Genomic DNA, 21,293 nt, shown 5'->3' with positions numbered 1-21,293 from the left:
AGGAGTAGTGGCTTGGAGATATCAAAGGTAGTGAAAGTCTAAATTTTCAATTTTGGGGCACTTACCAGTTTAGATGTCCAAGCCAAAGTTAAATAGACTAAAATGCATTACAAAGAATTTTTCAGTATATGATTGTTTTGTTATCCCATGCTCTTGACACAGGAACTACAGTTCCTGTATAGTTTAGGACCAACAAAGTACTGTCCCCACAATCACACTTGCTGCCATGGAATCTCCGATCACCATATACCAGCTGTGTGACATCAGGAAACCTACTGAAGCTCAAGAAGCATGGTAACTGCCTGTAGAAAGCAGGAACACCTAACTCAAGGACTAGTAAAGCTTTTTAAAACAATAAACAACTAGCAAAAATTAAAGCCTCGATGAATACTTTACATTACTATGTTACTATTATTATTATATTGTTGTTTCTACAATGGTATTATTCTGTATTCACTTATCATGAAATTACATTAAAATATTAAATATAAGAACAATAACCAAAAAAAAAAAAAAACCCACAGTATTTACTTAGTCGTCATTACCGAAAGAGTGAATCTAAATAGTTACTGATGGTCCCATTTTATCTCTCAAATAGAATTTAAAAACCTCTTTTTCAGTTTATACATATAACAAGAATATTTAGAAGTTAATCTTCTAAGAATTAGCCAGAATAATGATGACATATTTTATAAAATAAGAATGAGAGAAAAGAAAGTATTTTACTTATTTATGTGCTCCTGCCCCAAATTATCTACTCTAGTTCCATGGTAAACCCAACCATTGTAAGAAATCCCTAGGCTGACTATTATTGACTTGTCCAAAGAGCACTTGCTCTGTGGATATGACAATAAAAGGTTTTATCTGGTTCTGCACTTGAGTTAAATGCCCTTTTTACATTTTTGTCACAAGCAGGGGAGGAATCCCAGGAAGCCGTCATTCCTATATTGAAGACTCAGCATCAGGAACAGAATTGCCACTTTGACTGGTGAACCAAGAATAGACAGGATATCTGGAAAGATTTCCAATCACAACTTTGTGTTAATGGATTTTAATTTTGCTTATGTCATTAAAGCAAACAGATACGAACTCAAGACAGGAGAAAGATAGAAACTGGGCTGCTTGTATATGCTCAAATGGTTCAATGGCTTTAACTATGTAGCAAGAACATTAAGCTTCTAAAAATTCCAGTTAATTATATGTCCAAAATATTTTAGCAAAGCCTAAATTTGGAAGCACATAGCATTTTGATTAAATACAGATACTACCTACATAAGTCAATTACTTAAAAATAGGTAGTTTTCAATAATAACATCAAAAATTTTGACTACATATGTATTACCTCTACTAGACAACTCTCTTAAAATCCACTTTTCAGTTGGCACACTGACAACCTCAGTGCAAGAGAGTCCTTCTAGGTCAGAGTTTTCCCCTGAAATGAACTTCCCTGAAGAGCTAATATGTACAGATCCATTGTCTATTGAAAATATGCATCAATAACAAATATTAACTAAGGTTAATCAATTAATTAATACATACTACAACATAGTGACATGAAAAGATGATATTTAAAAGCAGAACTTGTTTGCATCTAAAGAACCCAGATCAACAGCTCTATGACCTTTCTTTAGCTACTCCTCAGTATATGCCAAATGGGTCACTTTAATTATTTCATTAAAACCTGCTAAATTTAAGGAGCTTATATTTCTTTTCTTGAAATTAAAAGGGGCTACAAAGGAATTGTCCTCCATTCACGCATTTGTTTATTTATTTAATAAAATAGGCATCATTTCAAGGACTACTAAAATCTTACTCATTGGAAATTGCTACTTATTTTTTAAACATTTGAAGATATTTTTCTCAGATTTAAACAGAAGCATGAGATTCACAACTGTCTCTTGCCCACTATAAACAAACCACTTAAATGGTCTGAGATAGTCACTTTAACATTTGCAGGACTCTTAAAAGAATTAGTCTTAGCCGGGCGCGGTGGCTCAAGCCTGTAATCCCAGCACTTTGGGAGGCTGAGACGGGCGGATCACAAGGTCAGGAGATGGAGACCATCCTGGCTAACACGGTGAAACCCCGTCTCTACTAAAAAATACAAAAAGCTAGCCGGGCGAGGTGGCGGGCGCCTGTAGTCCCAGCTACTCGGGAGGCTGAGGCAGGAGAATGGCGTGAACCCGGGAGGCGGAGCTTGCAGTGAGCTGAGATCTGGCCACTGCACTCTAGCCCGGGTCTCAAAAAAAAAAAAAAAAAAAAAGAATTAGTCTTTAGAAAAAATAATGTGCCCAATCCTCATCAATGGACTGTAGAGAGTATAAAACCACTGGAATATCCTTTTGAAATGATTAAAACAGAGATTGCTTAGCAGGCATTCAGCAAAAGATTTGTTCAATAAAGAGAAGTCTGACATTCTTACAACAAAATGAATAGATGTTCAGAGTTCTTTGTAAAGCATAGTTTTTGAGAAGCCAAGGTAGTTCCCTCAGACTTTTGCTAGGTTCACTTAATACCTGAGCTTGACAATGCTCCTATCGCCAACATTATTCCCTCTTTCTTCTCTGATTCATTCATTTATTCATTGACTCATTCAATCAAATATTATTGAATAGCTCTTCTCTGCCATGTAGTTCACTGGGCATTTGTGCCTTAGGTTGGGAGGCTATGTGAGTATGAAGGTCTTACACTTTGGTAAAAAGTCACTGTGCTTTATTACTCCTGAGTATTTTAAGTCATAAACAGAAGAGAGTAGCAACGTGGTGTGACAAAAGGAGCATAGATTGTAGAGTCACAAACCAACTTCAAATTATTGCCCTTCCAATTAGTAGTTCTGTGACTTATATAAAGCACTTAAGAATTAGCCATAACGTCTATAAAGTTTCTAATCTAGGACCTAGCATGTAAGATCTCAATAAAAATAGCCATAATTATTTTATACAATAGTAACCTTTGAAATATATCTTAGCTGAACATAAAACATATTTGATACTGAATATTTTAAGAATTCTCGTGAAGAATCTTAAATATACCCTTCAATTATTTCAGAGATGAATGATAACTGCTTGGAAGAAATAGCTAGTCATTTGAAATAATTTAGTTATTCTATTATATTTTTAAATTATATTTAAAGCTTTAAACATGAAATCTTTGGTTTGTCTATGATTTTTTTTGCCATAGAAAAAGTACATAATAGAAACCACGAAGGCAATATATGTGACAAATTCTAGATAGTAAAATAAGCAGCCATCTTATATCCCACTATAAATGTAGCTTCACAGGGAGAGAGGCTTTCCAAAAGATACTTATAAGAGTCCCGAAACAATTAAAAACTAAGAGAAAAGAAAAAGCACCATTTACTCTTTTCCCCACCTCCATTTCCTGCACCCACACACAGATGCCAGAAAGATCTTCTGGTTCAATACTAGGAAACAAGAAGTGTATTAAGGATAAGCTTAGAAAATAATACTACACTAAAAATTATTTGGCAGTCATCTGACTAAGCCCAAATTGACAAAGGAGTATATACAGGTATTATTGGGCTATCCTTTGCTTGCATAAGAGTTTACAAAGTATGATTCATTTTCTTTCTACCAATCCCTCCCTGATGTCCTTGAGCCAATAGAGAAAGATCATTTCACGGCTCCATGCATTTCACAGTTCATTCTCTCTGCCCAGTCAGTATGAATACCCCGTGACTCGAATTCCTTTTTTCCCCTTGAACGTTCCCACTTATCTTTAGAAGCAAAGGTTGAACAATGCTTGATGAAACCTTTCCTGAAATCATTCAGGACAAGTTAATCATTTTATGTGCTCTGAGCGCTTCTGTTCTCTAGAACAATAGGTATGACTTACATTATGATCCCTGAAAGTAACAACAGCTCTGAATTCCAAGTGCTTACCACAGTGCCTGGCATATAATATGCGTTCAATGCCAGTTTTTGAAATGAATGGCTTACTTAGCCATAACAAATTCACAAGTACTTCCAGTCATAAATGATGAATAGCAGACATGCCATAGTTCAAAAGTGGCAGGATTCTTATAAATTAATCTGGTTCTTAAATAAATATCGACATTGAAAGCCAGAAATTTACATTTCTGCAGCCTAGCTAAATAATGCCACTTCTCTAATTAAACTCAAGTAATGGAGATACACTGGGAAGCTTTGAAAAGTTTTGCTAATATAAAGTGTCAACCTTCCAGGCAAAGAAAAGGTGCCATTCTTGAGAATAGTCAACCCCATTCAGGAGTATGTCATTCATTTACCATTTAAACTACAAAACAATATGTGCACTTAATATCTGCTTTTACATTATTTGATGAAATGGTTGTGTTCAAAGAGATTCTTTAGAAAAAAATCTCATCCACCACTCACTTTGTGATGGGAAAACAAAGGCACAAAATAGAAGTTGCCTTTCATTTCTGTGCATACATGATTTATTTTTATGTAAAGCTATAGTACCCCAAATAGAACTATAATGATTTTAAAAATCTATGAATTCTGCATCAAAGATAATGGATATGATTGTATGAAATAGTAAGGTTGAGAATTTAATGTGTATTTAATGTGAATTTAATGTATATCATGCAAGTTACCAGGTTAACTTGGGAGGCAGACAAATAAATTCATATGTGATATCAAAATGAAATCTATTATCCTGTTAAAGTTCCTACAAGATATTAATAATGTTTGTGAAATTTGCAAATGTAATAGTATGTGTGATGTTGAAAAAGAGAATTCATAACATTAAAACCTCTATTTTTTTCGCATAATTTTTTATTTTGCTCATAATTAAAGCAAAATGTCTTCACAATCAACCCAAGTTTACAGTAGAAAAATTTATTTCAGTCATTTTTTCTACATTGTGGATATCTTTGTGTATATTTTTTCCCAAAATACACATTCCAGAACGTGGGTAGAATTTTCCTTTGTATCTTGAATGCCAAGCCAAACATATTTATTTTAAATGTATTTTTTAAACAGCTATTTTTCTATCGTTTTTCCTGGACCTGCTTTCTCATGAGAAATGAACTTCAAATGAGACAACGAAGTATGCGTGACACATAGGACAACAGAAACCCACCAAAATTTCATTAATTAAAAAATTCCCCATTATTTCCGTAAGTTTCAAATGTAGGGTATCAATAGGATTTTCTTCATGGGAACTTGTAAATGGCAAATTTCAAAACTATGAACACCTGTAAGGTTTTTTAATGTGGTTGTTTTGCTTTCAACTAAATAGAAAATTCAAGAAATTATGCATTACCAATAGGCTAAAACCTCTTCCAAAAATCTTGCAAGGGAGGCTCCTCAGGTTTAATTAACTAGACCCATTGACATCTGAAAAAAGACTAATGTTTAAACTACAAACTAGTGTTTTCTAAATTCCAGAGAAGAAATGCTCATTTTTAAAATTCTCTCAAAGAAAAGCTTTTAATTTGTTTTTTCTTATTTATATTAATATTTAGTTATTTGCTTAGACAAAAGCACAACGCTATGTGAATACATTGTAATTAATGTTACATTTTGTAGATTTTGTTCCAGAGAAACTGGAAACAACTAATTAATTAGTTAATGTTTTCATGTGAAAGGAAAACTATACAAAAGTCATTTACCCTACCATCAAATGAGATTGCCTTGGCCAATGTCATCAAAATGAGTGAGCTCCCCAGAACTAGGAATGCTAAATGGTGCTATGTAAAAAAGGAATTCTGTAGTCCAGTGAAGTTTGAGAAATGCTTGGTCAACAAAATTAAATAGGTAATGAAGAACTTCTCAGGGCAATGAATATGCTAATGTCTACTGTAAAAATCACATCATATGTTATAATAGGCAGAATTTTCCAGACAGAACTATTTAAAAATAAATCTTTTTTTCTCCTTATTTGGGAGGGAAGGGAGAAAATGGGCCATTGGCCAATATACCTGTATAATTAAAACCAGGTCTTGATATATCTTTTCTTCTTACACATATTCCTATGTGGCTTTGAGCGATAATTTACCTTAATTACATTTACATTTCTCTTTCATATTTGGTGTTATTTCAATGGACATTTATTTTCCAATTTGCCACTTTCAGAGAGAAAGAAGTACCAACCTGAATGCTTCAAGGTACTCAACATCTCCCATGGGAGGATCAAGGCCACCTGTCCAGGCAATATTTATATTGTACCCTTCTCCAAGGCCTGTTCCAACCTGGGAAGAGAAAGACACACCATGGTAGGCAGAGAAGAGGGCAAATGGAAGAAAGCAAGAAGAGAGGAAAACAAGGATAGGGGAGCTCTTGAAATAAACATCAAACAACACATCAAATCAGCCCAACCTTCCCTGATGAACAGTGCTCTGGGTTATGCACTTGTTCTGCACTGGTTTTTGGTCCCATGGGACAATTCAGTAATCTCGTGTAATTTAAAACACCAGCAAAGGACAAGAAAATTAGGGGTAATCATGCAATGCAATTACCTGAAAGATACAAATAAAAGTGGGGCTCTAAAGAAATAAACCGAACCTCATTTGGGGCTCCACTGCCAGGGAAAAAGTTCCCTTCATCATAGCGATGGAGTGAAATGTACAGGATGCTGGGGTCAGCATAAAAGGCCTGCTGGGTACCGTTTCCATGGTGAACATCCTACGGGGAAATGAAAACAGACGACAAATACAGTCATGTCTAACTTTGTGTGGAGACAACCTTTCTGATTTCTAGTTCCCTGTCTTTCTACTCCACTTTCTTTTTCATTTTCTGTCTTCTCACTACGTTCCTCTTTTCTTTCTCCCATTCAGCCTGCTTCCACACCACCCCCTTTACTTCCTGAACTTTCAGGCAAATTACCCTTTAATGCACTCATTTTTTAAACTGGCTTCTAAAAATCAGGAAACCACAGCGAGCATGCCCTGGAGACTCCAGATGAGCAGTCATTGAGAAAGCCCAGTCCTTTGGTACAATTAGATATTTATACACCGGCTCTTTGTACTCTTTGCTTCAGTGATGGAATCTTGCATCCTGTTTTATGGAGGAATTTTATGACTTATTAACTGCCAACAGTTCATAACCCCTCAGGCTTAATTAACTAGCCTCATTGGCCTCTGAAAAAAGACTAATGTTTAAACTAAACTACAAACTAGTATTTTGCAGAAGGATCTATGGCTTACAGGGCATTTTCGCAATTCTTGACAGAACACTAAACATACGTGTATGCATTGATTTGCCAAGTCCCACCATTAAGGTCAAAGGCTTTGCAACCAGCTGAATAAATTGGCTTTCTTGAAGCGTTCAGTTCAGTTAGCAATCCCTCCGCAGTTAGAATCACTTCAAAAGAGAAGCCAGATGCAAAAAAACTTCATATTTCATTTTGATAAAATGGTAACGCAAGAGTCGAAGACACAGGAGCATGAGCTCATTAGCTCTTAAATCATTTGGGCCAAAGCAGAAGGATGGCATGGGGTTTTATGCAATCTTGTGCAATCTACCTAATTTAAATATTATATAATGACTTTCTTTACAGCCTCCTTCCTGCTCTTTTTTCCTTTCCCTACACCAGTCCTCTTTCCCATTCAAAAGAAAAAAAAGCTTGATATAAAACTTGACAGTTCTTTTTTCTCACTGTTTTATGATACAGATACATGACAGAATTGATATAAGAAAGGTAAGTCAATAGAACTAATAGCATTATTTTAAATGTCTTCACTGAAAGACCTCAAGTGCAAAAAAAAAAAATCCTTAATTAATATGCTTCATAATATCTTCTGAACAAAAATAATGAGCCACTCCAAAAGTGGGTAATTTATGTATTTGCATTCAATAGAATATGACTGCTATACTTTAAACATACATAGCTTCTGGTTCTGTTATTTGAAAGTTGTAAAAACTTGTAACTATATACTTACTTTATATTAGTAAGATACAGAATCACACTATTTTCAACAATGATTCCTACAATTTTTAGTCAGGCACTATATAAATATCTGGTATGGATTATTTAATAAGTAAACAGAGGCTCAGAGAGTTTCAGTTACTAAGATTATACAGGTAATAAGTTGCATGACTGGGTCTTGAATCTACTTCCTATTCCAAAGGCCAAACTCTTAATGATTATACAGTTAACTGAAACTTACATTCATAATCTCTTTGATCCTCTTGGCAAAACTGTGAGGTGGGTTGTCAGTCATTATTGCTCCTTAGGAGGTTTATATGACCTGTCTTCATGCCAATCTCCAGCCCAGTACTCCTTCACTAGACACTATCATAGCCTCCTTTTGGTGAATTCTGAAAACCTGCATTGATCGTACCATCCATGGCATAGACATACAATAATCCTTTCCCCTTTTTGAATGGTACACATATCCAAAATTAAGAAATCATAATGTTGGGACAGATACACATTATCCCAGAAAGTTGTTTCAGCTAAAGACATACATCATCAGGAAAAAAAATAACTTAGTCAAATTGTATTAATTCCTGGATTTCTGAATATCCCAAGGAAAGGAAGGAGGAGATAAAACTATTTTCCTTTATGTAAACAAGGGTGAAAAAATTAAAGCCACAATGTCTTTTGTGTTTATTACTGGATATCTAGAAAATGGACAAATAAAATATTTTGAAAAACAACATTAAGGGAATATTTGTATTTCCCCTAAACAATAGTAATTTTAGTCAGTTCTAAGACACATTTGGTCTGAGCATAAATGCATCCACAATTTGAACAGCAGAAAAATATTGCTTTGATTACTTTTGTTTCTCTGGGGACACTGTAAATGTTTACTTAAAACAATCACATATAAAATGATATGTTCTCTCAGATATAAAATTGTTCTTGAAAAACGTGTTACTCAATTTCTGAGAAACAAAATCCTGTTCACAGCATAATAAGATTTTCAACAGACATTATTATCAAAATACATAAATCCATTCTAATATGGCAATTCTTGATTCTGTATTCATATCCACCAAATATTTAGTGATAAAGGTTAAATTCAATTATGCCTTTTGTTTGGGGGAACAACTTACAGTATAGTCTTAAGAATATCATTTTTTTAAGGCTGGGCATGGTGGCTCATGCCTGTAATCCCAGCATTTTGGGAGGCCGAGATGGGCAGATCACCTGAGGTTCGGAGTTCAAGACCAGCCTGACCAACGTGGAGAAGCCCCGTCTCTACTAAAAATACAAAAATTAGCTGGCTGTGGTGGCACATGCCTGTAATCCCAGCTACTCGGGAGGCTGAGGCAGGAGAATCACTTGAACCCAGGAGGTGGAGGTTGCGGTGAGCTGAGATCATGCCATTGCACTCTAACCTGGGCAACAAGAGTGAAACTCTGTCTCAATAAAAAAAGGAAAAAAAAGAATATCATTTTTTTTGTTCATTTTCCTTGCTGTAAAATATTCATACAAAATACTCATTGGTCAGGTATGATCTAAAGCTTGCTTCTGCATGGCAGCACATATATAATAAACTAAGATAAGAAAATTATTGGTGATTGTGAGAAATTACTATAGAAATGAAACAAAATGAAACATTAAAAGCCCCAAAATAGACCTTGTATCTAAGATATGTGGGGAAAAGCTGAAAAATCATTTAAATATGTTACTGGTTAAAAAGCATACTGCAAACATTGATGTTGTATAAGGATTTAGAACCTGTATATTTTCACTATTATGTTAAAATAACTTTGAGTAACTTTGAATAAATCATATATTCTACCAGCTAATGTTATCACTCCTAGTTATTTAGTTTAGGGACTTGTAATAAAGATCTAAATGAACTTGATCAACAACGCAATTTCCCCAAATCTAAGGACATTTGAATTAACTTTCCTTTTACAAAGACAGCTTAAAAAGTGCTATTGTCTAACTAAAAGTCACGTTACCTAAAAGCTACCTGAGTCATACAGTCTTACTTGCAGGACAAGTTAGTCCCCTAAACACAATGGCCAGTCTCTTACAAGTTGAAAAGCAAGTACACCTGCTCCCTCTCCACACCCATCTGAATATGTTTGGGATCTGCCTCAGAAAGGAAAATGGAATAAATGAGCTCCACAGATCAGCTAGAATCATTCTGGCCTAAAATACTCAACACTGCTGAATTTGGCTGTGACCCAAAGTAGCAGGCGAATTAGAACTCTAGCTCTGTATTTACTAAGCATATAAAAACGCTGAAACTGCTGGACAAAGGAGTACCTTTGCCATCTATTGGCGCTATAATTTGTGGAGTTAGTTCACACCCCCCAGTTAACATTAATGACTTTGGATTTGCAGGAATAACTTTTTTGTTGTTCTTTATTTTGGCTATTGAAAAGCCATCTATTGGCTTTTTCATTGCTAACTTGCAGAATAGACCTGTCAGCCAGGGAGAACGGATGTCTCAAGGCCACGTGGCACTTTAAAACTTCCTTCTCAGCAGCTGGAAGAAACAGGAATTTCCTCAAAGTAGCCCTGCAGCTGCAGAATTTGGAAGACTTGAAAGTAAGAATATGTGGGCTGGTGGTGATCTCAGAGGCAACCCTTTGGACAGAACTCCATATATTTAGAGAATCTGAAACAAAAACTTCTCGTCTACTACAGCCTGTTGGGAAATCAGTATCCTTTCTGATTGGATAATGGAGCAAATACATTATCAAAGGCCAGGAAGCTTACAGGAAACTCCTTGGAGCTACCAGGTAACTTATTTTATAAATCGTATCAGATTTTTCCAGCAGTCTTTTATTCCTATACCGTATTACTGTACAAAAACAAAACTTTACATATAAATCCTCTGAAGTACAAAGTAGCCATTTACCACAAGGGAGGCATTTTAGCTTTCAAGTCTCTTGTACAATTCACTACTTTTAAGTCTAGATATCACAAATGTGTTTTCAAAGGGGACTCCTAACAGTTTTTGACTATCCTCCTACAACCTTAAAATGGTAGCAGAGGAGATTCTTTAGAAAGTAAACACTAAAAGATCCTTAAGGATAGGACAAACAGTTGACCAATCAATCACCTTCTTACATAATTTTCACAAATTTAGAAAGCTTAGAAAAATTCTTTCCCCACAATCTTTGCTCTTTATCTGCTTTTCTTAAGTTTCTGGCTTATCTTCCTGGCATAGAACTTACAGAACAAGGAGCATACTATTTTCTAAAATTTAATATCTTACAAATTATGCAGAATGGCAGTTATTAATTAATTTAGCTGTCATTTTGCATATAAATGAGAAAATGGGTACTGATGTCTTGATTTTTGTAAAATTGTAACATCTTGCTGTTGTAAGTATATCTAGGCCTTCAACACATTTCTTTAATGGTGAACTATGACCGACATTGAGACTTAGGCATGTTTGGAAAATACATGGATAGTCGGGTTTCAATATTCTTCTCTCCGAAGTGCTTGCAGGAATGCTTCAATATAGTGTGTGAAAAACACCCATTCCAACGAAGCACAACAAATGGGTGTCGTTCTTCCATTTCTTTTATCTTCGTTTTAACTTAACTAAGCATTTCTTCACATGGCTTTGTTTGTGCTCTCTCAACCCTTTGGTGTGCCTGCTTAACTGAATTCGAAGGCTGGAGGGCGAGGCCGTGACTTCCAATAAGATTTAATTATGAGTGCAGATATGAACAAGATTTAGACTATTAAGCCTTGCACTTCAAAAAAAACCTTTAGCATATTTTGCCTTTAAATCTTTTATCACCTGCAAATATTAATTAAGTTCAGATGTCCCAGGTTCAGTTTGGATGCCAGGGTTCATTTCCTGTCTATGCTTTGTCAGACAACCTATTACACCTCCTCGTGAACTGGAGGCAAACCGAAAACGGGGCTCATAAATCACCATTCACTTCTCTTTCGCCCTTTCCTGGGTTGGTCCTTTTTGTACGGGGCAGATCTCCAGCTCATTATTCATGAATATACTGTGGACAATATGCCAAGTGTCATCTGCTTTTAAACAAACCATTTGTTAAACAAATTATAACTTTATTGTGTAAGAATGCATCACGTTAAAATGCAAGACTAATCTAATGCCTCTGACTTTTAATCACTCAGGGTTCCTTTAGAGAATCATCCCAAACTGGCATCTGAGACTGCAGATCTTTTCAGTAACAGTGACATGCGGACTTGGTTTAATAATACCACTGTTGCACAACAAGCAACATGATTGCTAACCAGGGGAAGTGGCCAATTGGTTACCAAAGCAACAGCATTCTTTCCAGCACATCTGACTATTGAGTCTATATTCTGTAGGGAAAAGTAAATTCAGGTTCTGTTGGGTTATTTTAACTGTGGAAGTATCAATTCATTTAAGGATCATAAAAGTTGCCCTGATCTGCGCCTTCTTCTCATTAAATTGCAGTTAACACCATGAAAGTGAAACGTGAATGTTTATGGTTTCAGAACTGCAATCCTGAGTTTAATGAGTTTCCACATTCAAAGGAAACACACCCTTCAGTTGTTTGCAAGTGCTAAAAGCAAGACAACCCTAACAGAGAAATACAAATCCACTCCCTTTTATCTAGAATCACTGAAAATGCAGCTCTGGCCAGGAATACATACCAGATCTACAATCAATATCTTGTTTATATTTAGTTGGTCTCTCAAGTATTTGGCGGTAATTGCAACTGAATTAAAAAAGCAGAACCCCCTGCGGAATAGAGAAGAACAGAGAAATAAGAAAGCAAATCATCCAGGAAAACCATTATAAATAATGTTCAGAGCATTTTTTTTTAAATGCTATATGATCTCTGAAGCCATAAATCTGCTTCTGGGAGTACCTCGCAAGATTTTTCAGTCCATCTGTTAACAATTAAAGGCTTCAGAAACATGCACGGGGCAGGTGACCGCCAGGAACCGTGGTGCTTGGAGATGGGCAACAGTCCCTGGTACTTACATGGCTGTGGATTCTTCAGCGTGATGGCCAGGGGGCCTCACAACAGCAAACCCATTCTGTAAAAACAAGACAGGTTTTCAATGGTCAGATATAATGGAGAGGGGAGGAGAGGGATTGCTTGGATCTCCAGGCACGACAGTGCCTCAGGCACACACACACAAAACTGAAGTCTCATACGCTTCCGAGATTGTTTTTGTTCCCCCATTGCCAGTCACAGAATGAAGAGAAACAACACATATGATCACATTTTCTCAGATCATGTCCAAAAAGAAGTCTCTGAGTCAGGGGAAGGACAGGATTCAGGGAGTTGCACCTAGCTGGCAAACATGCACGTCAGCTGTTAAACTAGCATGATTCATTTTCAAGAACAACTTCTTATTTTATGACATCAACATCCTACAGAGGGAGAAGAAATTCACTCTTGGTGCAGGTCTGGGTCAAAGTTTGGAAAGACCAGAGAAGATCCAAAGTGAAAATTCTTTAACTGGATCTCCTCGATGGTTATTTACACTGCAATGTCAGTAAAATGATAAATTTACACTCACACACTCACACAGACACAAAAGAAATCCCAGAAAGGTGAAAAAGAGAACAATGGAAAGCCCACATCTCTTCCAGTCTATAAATTTAGCTTGGATGACCGCCAAGACTTGCAACTTTATTGGATTCCCTAAGTCAATTTCTAGCCCGCGTTCTGGAATTTTATAAAGAATTCCAGGGCTGAGAAGCAAGCAGATCTATCCATGATCAAGAAATGCCTTAACCTCCAGATTAGTTGGAATGCATCACGGAAAGCTGAAGTAACTCCGGCATGAAGGCAGGGAACTATAAATCCTTGCAAAACCAGCATGCTCAGAAAAGTTGGGTTGTTTGACGTGAAGTAATCATTTATCACATGGTTCACACCATCTTTCACTTAACTATGGTTCAAGTAACATGCTCAAAAGAGCACGTGAATGCTGTTTTATACACAATCCTAAAACTTTTGAAATAATTTCAACATACCCCAAGGACTTTTATTTTCAAACCTTTCACTGCAAATATAAAAATATTGAGAAAACTAATCTATTCTCTAGGTCTTTAAATGCACACACATTTTTCCAGAATGTTACGGTCATTAACACACAATGAGTTAATTTGCTATATATTTTGTTGAATATATATAATAATAAACTCAGAAGCAAATTAGAATCATATAATATCAATTAGAAATCTAGTAATGGTGATAAACATATTCCCTGTTCTTATTCTTAAGACACTTACTATCTCTCTGATGGTAATATATTAATATGAAAGAAACTATCAATGAAAAACACAAGATAATAGAGACTGAAATATTAAGATGGTAGATTGACACTATAGAGTGCTACAGGACTTCTGAGAATGGAGAATTTGGTAAAGATTATGACAGATGCACATAGTTCACTGGGAAACCAATAGTTAGGATGAAAATAACAATTATATAATACAAGGCAATATAATTAGCATGTAAAGAACTATTATGATTAGATCAACCACACTAAAATTTTGTGATTCAATTAAAAATATGTTTAATGGGTTAAAGGTATGACATAACAACATACAGAAGAAAACACCCAGTAACCAGTAGCTATTTAAAAATTCAACTTAATTAGTAATTAAATGAACATAGCTTAAAATTCCAGAGAGAAGCCATTTTCTACCCTGGAAATTAAATTTTTAGAAAATGTTCTATGCTGACAATGGAGTAGGTACACTAAATGCTCATATGCTGCTTGTAGAAGGATAATTCATTAGAGCCTTTGTAGAAAATAATTCACCTCTATGTATCCAGAGCCTTAAAAAAAAATACGTGTCTTCTGATTTAGTCATCTAGTTAAAAAAGTTCTGCCTTAAGGGTGCCATTAACTATGTACACAAGCAATTATGTAAAAGATAGTGTCTTATTTATAATAGGGAAAACCAAATTACTTTAGTGAGCTAACGTTAGGTGATTGGTTAATGACTTAGGGTACATTTATACCATGGGCTATTAGATAGTCATTAACATTTTGTTATAAATACTTAGTGGAACCGAAAATACGTTATAATGTTAATTTTTGAAGTGTTAGTATTAATAATATACATAGTATAATACATATGAAGGAAGGGTTAATATGGGTTATTTTATTTTTAATTTATAATTTCATATATATATATAGTTTTTGTTTTGAGACGAGGTCTCACTATGCTGCCCAGGCTTGTCTCAAATTCGTGGGCTCAAGCATTCCACCCACCTTGTACTCCCAAAGTGCTGGGATTACAGGTGTGCACTGCTGCACCCGGCTAAATTTCATGTAGTTTTCAAATAGTTTTACAACAAAAAATGAATTATCTAATAGTGAAAAAATATATATAACAGGGAATATTGAGAGGTAGGTGTTAATGGGTCTTACCAGAAAAGTTGTGTTTACAAAGGAAGAAAAAAAAATTTAAGGCATCCTAGGCAGGGGTTAAAGCATGAAAACAAAGAAGAAACGATTTTAGTATTATGGAAGAAAGTCAATCTGACCCTAGAGTTTATGTTAAGAAACAAAATGGAAATGAAATCTCATAGGTAATTAGCTGGATTATAAAAAACAAAACAAAACAAAACAAAAAACCCAGACTTGAATTCTGTCTTCCTCCTTTCACTTCTTTCATTTACAGCTAAATTCCTTGAACGAAGTATCTGCTTTTCACTTTATAATCCTTTGCGGGAACCTCCATCATTCTGCTAAACTCTTTCTGAAACTGCTTAATCTTAGGTTGAAAATGATCTTCTTCTCGCCAAAATCAACAAACTTTTTCTCAGTCATCATGATCCACCCAAACCTTCCATTGTGCTCTCAGGAATATCAAACTCCTCTACATTTTCCATATATTTTCTGAGTGCCCCCCTTTCCTTAGCTGAAACCTCAAAAAGTTGCTTCTCCCACAATCTGCTCAAGTGGTAGCTGTTTCCTCTCTCACACCTCACAAACCTGCCTGCAGCAGCAGGCAGAGTTGGTGTCCTTGTTTCTTCACTGCTGCTTTGAGAACACAAAGTCCACTGCACCTATCCCCACAATACTTTCTTGTAAAAAAGAACTGTATCACTCAGAAAAAGAGAAGACAGAACGCAGTTAGATGCCCGACTCTGAGTCCTAATGCAGTCCGGGTTCCTTTATTCTCTGTTACACTAGAGAAGGTGTTAGTCCTTCTAAAATCTGTCTCAATTTCTGCAATTTGGACCCCAACCTTCCTGCTTTTCTACCATCCCTTATAAAACTTTTCGCACTAACATGTTACATTTGTATAATTCCCCTCCAAATTATAGACATTGTATTGAGATTCAAATAGGTTCAAGCTTCTGCTATTAAAAATGTATGTTATATAAATATAATATTATAAACATTATATAAACTATATAATATATGATATATGTGTGTATATTTATGTGTGTATGTGTATATATGTGTGTATTTGTTTATATGTATGTATATATGTGTATGTGAAGATTTTATATATATCTATATAATTTTAATAATTATATATTTTTATAATTATATACAAATATATATTTTTTATAATTTATATGTATATATAAAATCTTTGTCCTTAATCCTATCAATCCCTCTGGTTCCCACGCTTTTCTTCTTCTCCATTTAATAGTCAACATTCTTCAAAAGGTGATCTGTCCTACTTTCTCCTTTTCCTCATGTCTCCTTCAGTTACCAACCTCTAATTTCTCCTCCAACCTCATTAGTCCACTAAAGAAGTTCTTACAAAAGTTACCAGTGGCCGTCATGCTACTAAATCCAAGGTCGTCTTTTTTCATCTCAGCCTTCTGGCCCTAAACTTTCAAAACTATTGGCTGCATCTTCCTTTTCACAAGACTATTCTTGGCTTCTGTAACTTCATGCTCTCCTGGTTTTCCTCTATCTTTTCCCTTCCTAATCAATCTCCCTTGGAGGCTCATACTAAGTCTTCTCATTTTTAAATACTGAAATTACTCAAGTCCAAGTCTTTGTCTTTTCCTCTGCTTTTCCACACCTCCTAGGCAAGGCCACCAGTCTTATGAATTCAGCCATCACTCATCTCATATATTTCCCAGACTTCTATTTCCAAAGATGGACTCTTCTCTGGGAACCAGCCCAATATATATTAGTCCATCTACTCAATATCACTTGGATGCATCAAAGTCATTTAAAACTCTATACTAAGATCAAACTTCTGACCTTCTGCCAGACTTCTCTAACTTAGAAATGGAACCATGATTGATCCAGTGGCTCAAGTCAGAGACCAACGAGTTGTCTTTAATGGCACCTTCTCCCTATCCTTTCTCCATCCCCTTTTATTTCATGACAAATTCCTGTTGATTTTGTTTTTAAATATCACTCAAATGTATGCAGTTATATCTGAATGCATTCCTTGAATATGTTGCCTTTTGAATTCCTGCCTTTTGAATTACTCCTCCAGTAATTATTCTAACATCCACACAGTGGATAAGACACCAGAGCTCACTTTGTGAGTGCTCAGACGAAAGGCACATGAGGGTGGCAAATGGAAGATGGCTGTCTGCAAGCCACAAAGAGAGCTCTCACTGTGTGATTCAACATCCACGCAGACAATCCATTCAATATCCTGATTTCTGAGTTCTCTGACTCTTTGCTTTCAATACATTAGTTTTTTGTTTACGGTCATATTCCTCGACCCTATCATTACCAATAGCAACACCACTTTCATGATTTCAATGTCAAGCATCCTACTCTCCTACTATCCTATCACTCCAGTTATAGCTTCATCTGAACCAGGACTTCCAATCCATTCATCTTATTCATGTTTGCTTATCCATCAATCACCCCCACCACCATGTTTGCTTTCCTTCTTATCTGGGTTAAACTTCAGACCCATCATTAAATTTACTTTCTCACATACACACTTAGTCATCTTGTCTCTTTCTCCCGCCAGCATACTCCCTTTGTGTATTCTGCTCAGGTTGCCATAACTCATGACCATAGGTTAGGTGGCTTACACACAGACATGCATCTCTCACAGTTCTGGATGCTGGAAGTCCCAGATCAGCTCCAGCAGGGTTTGTTCTCTGGTGAGAGCTCTCTTTGTGGCTTACAGACAGCCGTCTTCCCTCTGCCATCCTCAGGTGCCTTACGTGTGAGCACTCACAAAGTGGGCTCTGGTGTTTCTTCTTCTTCTTCTTCTTCTTCTTCTTCTTCTTCTTCTTCTTCTTCATCCTCTTCCTCTTCCTCTTCTTCCTCGTCTTCTTCCTCGTCTTCTTCATCTTCTTCTTCTCAATCCTTTTCTTCCCTGTCTTCTTTTTCTTCTTCTTCTTTCTTCTTTCTTCTTTCTTCTTTCTTCTTTCTTCTTCTTCTTCTTTTTTTCTTTTTTCTTTACAGGGTCTTGCCCTGTCACTGGGCCGGAGTGCAGTGGTGCCATATCAGTTCACTGCAGTCTCAACCCCTGGGCTAAAGTCATCCTCCCACCTCAGCCTCCAGAGCAGCTGGGGCTACAGGCACACACCACCACACCTGGCTAATTACTATTTTTAGTGAAGATGGGATTTTGCCCTGTTGCCCAGGCTGGTCTCAAACTCCTGAGCTCAAGTGATCACCTGCCTTAGCCTCCAAATTGCTGAGATTACAGGTGTGAGCCACTGTGCCTGGCCTCTTCCACTTCTTACAAGGGTATCAGCCTATTTGACTGGGGACCTTAAGACTGCATGTGATCCTTATCATCTCCTCATAGGCCTGTATTGAAATACAGCCACACTGGACATTAGGGCTTCAACATATGAATTTTGGGGAGGCACAGACATACTTTCAATCACTTTGTCCCTTTCTCCCTCCAACATACTCCTGTGGTAAAATTATCATCCTGATTAAACACAAGTCACACCTGCTCTGTTCCTGCACTTAAGCGTACCCAAAAGACAAATGACTTGTCACCTAAATTCATGATTACAAACCTTAAACATTACGTGATGCCCAGCAATCATACTATATTCCTTAACAATGAACTCTCCTATCCTTTCAGATGAGCATTTCTACCTTCCTTTCCTTTCTTTCTTCCAATCTCCTACCCTGCTCATTCCTTACTGTTTGCTGATGGCTTTTCTTCTTATTTCACCAGATAGTAGCAGCAGTTTGAATACAATGTCTACATTCTTCCACCAGAAATTCTACTCACCTACCCCACCATCCTTGATCCTATGTGAGAACAATTTTGACGTGTGCACTTAATCTTAGTCCCTCTCACCTATTCAAGGACATCTCACTCACCGCTTTCCTCTCTCTCTCTCTGATAACCTGTGTTTTCTTCTATTGGGTTATTTCCATCAGAATAAAAAACATATTAAGTCTTAAAAAAAACAAAACAAAATGACAAATAAAAGTATTATAATATTATAGCAGAATATATAATAAATAACAAAATACAAATAATATGATAAATAATAAAATCTAATATTTTATTGCCCATTTAATCCTAACAACTTGTGTTAGGCAGATAATATTATTATCCCCATTTCACAAATGAAGATACTGAGGCACAGAAAGATGAAATAACTTGCCTAAGGTTCATATCTAGCAAGTGACAGTGCTGCGATTCTATTCCAGACAATCTGGCACATAAGAACAGTCATTTAAGACTAGTCAACTGCCTGATCTGGTCTCTGTTCACCTATGATATAAAAAGGAAATATGTGGTGGGGCGCTGTGGCTCACACCTGTAATCCCAGCAATTTGGGAGGCTGAGGTGGGCAGATCTCCTGAGGTCAAGAGTTCAAGGCCAGCCTGGCCAACATGGTGAAACCTCACCTCTACTAAAAATACCCAAATGAGCCAGGCGTGGTGGCAGGTGCCTGTAATCCCAGCTACTCAAGAGTCTAAGGCAGGAGAATCGCTTGAACCTGGGAGGCGGAGGTTGCAGTGAGCTGTGATCGCCCCATTGCACCCCAGCCTGGGCAACGAGAGTGAGACTCTGTCTCAAACAAACAAACAAACAAACAAACAAACAAACAAACAAAAAACCCTTGGACTCTTTGAAGTGAAAGGTGTCTTTTTGTATGTTAATGAGATGACTGGGGGCTGGGGGGTCCTGGATAGCATCAGGATGGTGGCTGGTTTCCACAGGAACCAACAGCATGATTAGAAGATTGAAATATTGATCCCCACACCCTAACCTCTGGGGAGGAGAGAGAGGCTGGAGGTAGAGTTGATTATCAAGGACCAATAATTTGATCAATCTTGTCCATGTGATGGAACCTTCATAAACAATGAAAAGATAAGTTTCAGAGAGTTTCCAGGCTGGTGAACATGTGGAGAAACTGCAAGAGTGGCACACTTGGAGAGGCAATGAAAGCTTTGTGCCCCTCCTCCATACCTTGTCCCATGCATCTCTTCCATCTGGCTGTTTCTGAGTTGTGTCTTTCATAGTAAAACAGTAATCTAGTAGGTAAACTGATTTCCTGAGTTCTGGAAGTTATCTTAGCATAATCAGACCCAAAGAGGGGGTTGTAACAACATCTGATTTATAGCCAACTGGGCAGAGGCACAGATGACAACCTGGACGTGCAACTGGCATCTGAAGTGGGGACAGTCTGGTGGGGCTGAGCCCTTAACTTGTGAGATCTGATTCTATCTACAGGAAGAGAGTGTCAGAATTGAGTTAAACTGAAGGACACCCAGTCAGTGTCTGCAGATAATTGGAGAATTGCTGGCTGTAGGAAAAAAACACATACATATGGTGTCTGAAGTGTTCTATGTTAATTGTGAATATACAGAAAAACAGCTGATTTTCCTTTTACCACTACATCAATTTTATTTTGTAGCACCATCCATCTTACTTTCTCCGCCCCAGCCACACTGGCCTTTTCATTCCTTCTGCCACAGTGCTCTGCCTATGCTCCTAGTTCTATGTGGGATGTCTTCCACTTACCCACTCCCTCCCTTTGCCTGGATAATGCCTCCTTATCCACACATTTCAGCTCCAACATCATTTCACCAGAGAAACCATTCCTGAGCCTCTATCAGTCACCATCAAGTTCCTCTGTGTTCTGGTTTCAATGTGTTTCCTCCAAAATTCAGATGTTGAAACTTAAGGATCAATATGATACTATTAAATGGTAGGGCCTTTAAGCAGTGATGAGGTCATGCAAGCATTTCCTATCATAAATCGGATAAGGCCATTATAAAATAGGCTTCATGAAGCCTTTGGTGGGCTTGCCCTTTCACCTTCCACCCTGTAAGGACACACTGTCCCTCCCCTAAGGTGGCCACAGCAACAAGGTGCCATTTTGGAAGCAGAGAAAGACCTCATGAGACAATCAAATCTGCTGGCACCTTGATCCTGGACTTGACCCCGGCCTCCAGAACTGTGAGTAAATACATTCTGCTTGTTACACATTACTGCATCTGTGGTATTTTGTTACAGCAGTACAAAT

The 21,293-nt window shown here is 36.8% G+C and overlaps 1 protein-coding gene across 33 annotated transcripts in view; it reads right to left on the bottom strand.

The window, feature by feature from the left end:
• LOC105475646 (histone deacetylase 9) overlaps positions 1-21,293 on the bottom strand; it is a 919,991-nt gene that overhangs the window by 161,854 nt on the left and 736,844 nt on the right. For all 33 annotated transcript variants that reach the window (XR_011621594.1, XM_071094019.1, XM_071094020.1 and 30 more), the window contains 4 exons: positions 12,857-12,912; positions 12,523-12,610; positions 6,510-6,629; positions 6,099-6,196 (listed from right to left, as the gene is read on the bottom strand). Coding sequence is in view for 32 of the 33 variants with exons in the window: in XM_071094019.1 (XP_070950120.1) it covers positions 6,099-6,196; positions 6,510-6,629; positions 12,523-12,610; positions 12,857-12,912 (362 nt within the window). In the remaining variant the exon portion in view is untranslated. The remainder of the gene's footprint in view (positions 1-6,098; positions 6,197-6,509; positions 6,630-12,522; positions 12,611-12,856; positions 12,913-21,293) is intronic.

This window comes from Macaca nemestrina, chromosome 4 (genome assembly GCF_043159975.1).
Source record: "Macaca nemestrina isolate mMacNem1 chromosome 4, mMacNem.hap1, whole genome shotgun sequence".
Lineage (NCBI taxonomy): Eukaryota > Metazoa > Chordata > Mammalia > Primates > Cercopithecidae > Macaca > Macaca nemestrina.
This window is presented reverse-complemented; position numbering and strand designations above follow the sequence as displayed.